At 33.6% G+C, this 6,000-nt stretch overlaps 1 protein-coding gene across 4 annotated transcripts in view; it reads right to left on the bottom strand.

The window, feature by feature from the left end:
* Window positions 1-514: 514 nt before the first annotated feature.
* Window positions 515-6,000, bottom strand: part of LOC140435082 (glycoprotein-N-acetylgalactosamine 3-beta-galactosyltransferase 1-like) — a 51,302-nt gene continuing 45,816 nt past the window's right edge. For all 4 annotated transcript variants that reach the window (XM_072523780.1, XM_072523782.1, XM_072523783.1 and 1 more), the window contains one exon: window positions 515-3,351. In XM_072523780.1, coding sequence (XP_072379881.1) covers window positions 3,187-3,351 — 165 coding nt within the window. In that variant the 3' untranslated portion in view covers window positions 515-3,186. The remainder of the gene's footprint in view (window positions 3,352-6,000) is intronic.

Raw genomic sequence — 6,000 nt, 5'->3', positions numbered from 1 at the left:
GCAAGCATTTGTGAAAATGAAGACAATGCTTACCAACAGAGACCTTCAGTTGCATCTCAGATTGAGGGCTCTAACATGTTACATATTTTCTATCTTACTATACGGAATGGAAGCTTGGACATTGAAGAAACAACACATAAGGAAAATAGAAGCGTTCGAAATGTAGTGTTACAGAAGAATATTAAAAATTCAGTGGGTTCAAAGGATTACCAATGCTGAGGTACTACGACGTCTAAATAAGGAGTTAGAAATTATGAACAGCATAAAAAGACGAAAACTAGAATATTTGGGTCACATAACCAGAGGAGAAAAATATGAGCTGCTGAGAATTATTATGCAATGAAGGATCCAAGGAAGAAGAAGCATAGGAAGAAGACGCATCTCCTGGCTGAAGAACCTTATAGAATGGTTTAACTGTAGTTCACTACAACTTTTCAGAGCAGCAGCTAACAAAGTGACCATAGCCGTTATGATATCCAACCTCCGATAGGAGATGGAACTTTAAGAAGAAGAAGGGTAGGTGGATTGTCTAGGAGAGACAACAATTTTTTTCTGCATATGAGACCGTTTCTTAATGAATTGTTGCGTCCATTTGTCCATCATTTCATTTGCGTCATTTTTCCAAACACGTCAATACTTCGCAACTGTCAAAAGTATATACAAAATTATTCCTGAACAATCAGGGTTTAGACCCGGAAAATGCTTCTGCAGTCAAACTCTTAATCTCACCCAACATATTGAAGATGGGTTTGAACGTAAAGAAATAACAGGAGTAGCGTTCATAGACCTGACTGCCGCCTTTGACACAGTTAACCATCAACGACTGCTGGTAAAACTATACGAAATTACAAACGATTTCCGACTAATAAGGTTAATGAAATGTCTTCTTCAGAATAGAAGCTTCTACGTAACGCTCCAGTCGAAGAACAATAGGTGGAGGGATCACAAAAATGGACTCCCACAGGGAAGTGTTCTCGCGTCGATGCTATACAACATTTACACCAACGACCAACTCAAAAACCAACAAACAAGATAGTTTTTCTACGCGGATGATAGATACAGCTGTGGCAGCTCAGGGGAGTACCTTCAATGAAGCCGAAGTAAAACTGACAGATGCCCTAAAAGACTTAGCACTATTAAATGACGAAAATCATCTAAAACCCAATCCTATAAAAACCTAGGTGTGCCCTTTTCACCTTAGAAACAAGCATGCCCGGAAAACACTGGAGGTGGAATGGCGTAGAATGGTTAGATACTGGAACACAATGAGACGCCAAAATACCTCGGCGTATGTCTGGATTAAACTCTGTGTTATCGATATCACTGTGAAGAAGTCAAGAAAAAAGTAAGAGCCAGAAATAATATCATCCGAAAACTAAACAAAATGGGGAGCACAACCACACACTCTTCGTACTTCTGTCTTAGCATTATGTTTTTCTGGCGCTGAGTTTGCAGCACCAGTGTGGGAAAACTCTGCTCACGCTAAAAACGTCGATGTTGCGTTAAATGAAACGGCTCGTATAATATGTGGTTGCCTGAAACCGACACCTATCGAAGAGGTCTACCCTATATTTGGAATCGCTCCACCTGCTATTAGAAGACAGGTCACGTCAGATATAGAACGAAAGAAGCAGGAGAGGGATCGAAGATACACCTTATATGACCACCAAGTTCAGCCAAGTAGACTAAAATTTCGGAAAAGCTTTCTGAACAAAATCACTATCCCTTCCCGAAGAGCCAAAGACGAGCCGAATACACCTATGGCAAGCGTCACCTACAACACATTTTGCATCTTCAGAGGAAATGACCGATGGATACAATTTGCTGTATCCCACATGGAAAGCTCTAAACAGACTAGCGTTTCACGTTGTGCTAGTAACCTGAAGAAATGGGGAAACCAGAAGGACCATACCTGCGACTGGGCCCTGGTTCAGAATAGTCACAATCTACTGTCATGCACAGAGATGAGAGAGACCTGCACAGAAGAAGACCTATTTTTAGCGAATGACAGGGCCATCTATGTGGCCAACCATTGGAAATACAAAATTTAAAGCTGTTGGTGCTCCGGACAAGAAAAGTAAGTAAGTACCGAATCAGAAATGAAACGAATACTTTAGTTAGACAAATAAAAAGGGAACACTGGCACAGCTCCTCAAAACAGATGGAACACGACTTCTACCGAACATAGAAAGACATTTGAAGAATGATCAGAGGAGAATAAGAAGAAATGAACGAACTAATAAAAACGATACACATTCAGAAGAAAACATAGGCAAACTACATTCGATCCCTATTTTCTAAAGGTGACGACAATGAACCATCAATACCAGAGGTGAAAACCAACGAAGAAATAAATATTGAGGAGGGAGAGGTAAAGGAAGCATTAAGGAATTTAAAAAACAGAAAATCACCAGAAGTGAAAAAAAAAAACACAATAACAATTGCGACACGTCGCGAATAGCTTTCGAAATGGTGCTTTTATTTACGCTAGGCGTCAAAGATGTGATTCTTCTTTTAGTAATAAATAACTAACGTACAAATAAAATATTCCATGAATATACGCAGTAATGTGTGGACCAAAAAATTTACATTTCATTATATTCCTTTCAATATCAGTCTGATTATATTATTAGGAGCAAAAACTGTATATATATAGTACCAAATCATAAAACTGCAATATATTTCGAATTTAGATTCTATTTTTGTATAATCCTGGATATATATTTTTTGTGAAGAGTTTAAAACGAAACGACAAAAGCATTGGAAATTGGTGTATAACATGGATTAAACGTCACTGCAACACAATATTAATTCACAAAATTCCATTAGTGGGAAAAAAATGTAAAAACTATAAGTCACAAAACTGAAAGAAATTGTAAGAAATTTTTAATTGGAGAAATTTCAATAAATAGACATAAGAAAGAAAAGTCAATAATAGAGAGACTTTGGAATATTATTATAAATTATAAGCTTGCTGGTCATGTTTATCCATTATTATAAGGCATTAGTTTTAAATATATATATATATATATATATATATATATATATATATATATATATATATATATACAATTTAGTTTGATATGATTTCTTCTTTTGACTCTTACTTAGTTGCAGACATATCTGGGCATCTAATTTAATGGAACCTGCCTTAATAGTGCCTTATTATTTTGTAGAAAGTTTTTATCAATCGGCAGTGTCTCTATTTAGCGTTTCAAGATTTGCTGGTAATGCTGGCTTATAGGCGATTCCAAATGGTCGCAAATGATAAATCATATACTCCATGGCGTACATCATACTAGGCTCGATGTAATGGAAAGATACAGCGTTATCAGAACAACAATCCATTCCCTAAAAAGATAGAATAAATAACCGTTAAATATTTGCTTAGTTCAGTAATGATATGAATTATTAAATATATATATATATATATATATATATATATATATATATATATATATATATATATATATATATATATATATATATATATATATATATATATATATTGTTATGTTTCTTCTTTCCCAACCAAAGAAAAATAAAGAAAAAAATCCATCTTTCCGTTTCAAACAAAATTATCAAAAAACCTTTGTTTAGAATTAGAAGACATTTTACCTGTAAGTTAATCTTTTCATTGTTTGTATAATCGAGTATTAAATTACCATATTCAAATCTTTTGAAATATGTATAAATTGTGTATTGACAAAACCAATTTTAAAGTAAGCTATTTAGTTTTTCTCTGAAACCGAAATTAGGCTTTTCCAAAATCATGGTAAACACAATTTAAGCTTTTGATTGGACGGTCGTTTTTAAATGGGAATTGGTGAGCCGATCATAAGAACCGGAGAAGTCAGTTATAATTTGGTCATCGAAGGAAACAGTCGTTTGTCTCAAGATAGGGTGTGGTTCGTGAGTTGGATACCGGCATTGTGAAAGGAATTGAATAGTTTTGCAGAAGGAGATAGCAAGTAGATTGAAAGAGGTCCTTGTATCTACCGTTGGCATTTTGTGAAGATTTGTGAAAGTAGTTTTACGGCATCAAGTTGACAAAAGGAGGTCCTTGTGTCTTTAATAAGTAGTTGAGTTTTTGGAGAAGTGCATCAGGTGTTTTTGGTTAGTGCAGCAGGTTTGCAGAGACGTTAGGAAGGAGCCTAGGTGCCAAAAAGAAGCGATCACATCGTTGAGGAGACTGGATTTTTCTGGGTATGTTCCAACATACAACTCAATAAGAAAATAAGCTGTAAGTGTTTTGTACAATTGAATTTTATATCTGTGAAGGATCGGTTTGACATCACGGTCATTAGCATTCAAATTTAAGAACTGAGGTTTTGTTAGGCTAATCAAAAGTTTAAAGTTTTGTTGTTTCTTGTTTCAAGTAGAGAAAAATTTAAGTAAAACTGGTTTTCATCTAATATAAATGTATGTAGATTTAAAATCTTATTATTATAAAAATTTGATTTATTTTCTTGTATGCTGATTGATAAGAATGCTGAGAATTCGATAATTGTTTTATTCGTTCATATAAAATAAAGAAACGTAAATTTTTGTAATATAATATATTTTTTATTCTTATCCTTCTTCTCTATCCCGATAAAAGACAACTAGAAAATCTTTGAATCCATCGAACACAGGTAATATAAGGAGTTTATTTTACTTTTGATAACAAATAAGTTATATTTTTTTATTGGCTCAATAAACTAAGATTAAAGTTAAAATAAACAATCATAACAATATATATATATAATACCATGCGGTCAATATGTATGGAATAAATTCATTTTTAGCATTATTATGTACTATGTGAAAAAAACCTGAAACAGGTCGATTTTTATTCTTAAATTGACAATTTACAGTATGAAAATATTATCCCCCTCCAACACCCCCTTTGAATTATAAGCACCCCCTCGAAAATTTTAAATAACAAAGGGGGTCATGTGGCACTTTATTAGAAAGGGATTTTAGTCCTCTGTTCAATGTGTAACTGTTGTGCAATCATAACTGAGAAAATTGATTGTTACAATTAAATTAAATGGTCAACTTGACCACCGTTATTCACTTCTTGACAATAACCGAGGCGATTTTAGAATTCTCGTGTACAATATTTTGCATGACCTCGGGGTTTATTTTGTTAATTTCTTCCGTTATCCTAACTTTTAAATCAGAAATATTGCCTGATCTATTAAAATATACTTTAGAAATAATCATTTATTTTCGTATCTGTTCTGCTAAACATTAGGGAAAAAACTTTGAAGATAATAAAATATTAGTTAAAAATCCAAATAAACAATTGATATGAATCTAGTAGGCTACTGTCATTTAGGTATTTAAAGTTACTAAAAGATGTCAGTATAATATTTGTGCGCGTATTAAATTGTATGTATTGTGGCTCATTTATCCGAGACTCAAAGAATAGACATTTTAATTATGATTGGTTGTGGTAATAAAACAATAACTCAAAAGGAGGTTTGTGAAATGTTTAATAATAAATACCCTGGTCAACAAGTTTCGTAGTCTACAGTTAGCAAAATTGAAAAGAAGTTTCGTTATACTGGACATGTAAAAAATATTAAAAAACCAGGTAGAAATGTTAGATTTACTGATGAAAAAAAGTTAGAGGTACTTCTAGAGATTGAGGAAAATTCGCATAAAGCAACGCGAGAACTTGCCGCCGTGATGTAAGTAAATCATCTATTTTGAGAGTTTTGCATAAAGAAAAATACCACCCTTACAAAGTTCAGTTGGTTCAGGAGTTAAATGAAGATGATCCTGATAGAAGGCAAGAATTCTGTGAAATGATGATGGACAGAATGAACGCAGATTTGCAGTTTATAAACAAAATAGTTTTTTTATGATGAAGCGACGTGTCATTTAAATGGAACGGTTAACAAACAGACTGTAGATATTGTAGCAGAGAAAATCATCACTGGGTGTGTGAGACTCACACGCAATATCCTAAAAAAGTTAACGTTTGGGCTGGTATCATTAACAATAAAATTA

Source organism: Diabrotica undecimpunctata, chromosome 2 (genome assembly GCF_040954645.1).
Source record: "Diabrotica undecimpunctata isolate CICGRU chromosome 2, icDiaUnde3, whole genome shotgun sequence".
Taxonomy (NCBI): domain Eukaryota; kingdom Metazoa; phylum Arthropoda; class Insecta; order Coleoptera; family Chrysomelidae; genus Diabrotica; species Diabrotica undecimpunctata.
This window is presented reverse-complemented; position numbering and strand designations above follow the sequence as displayed.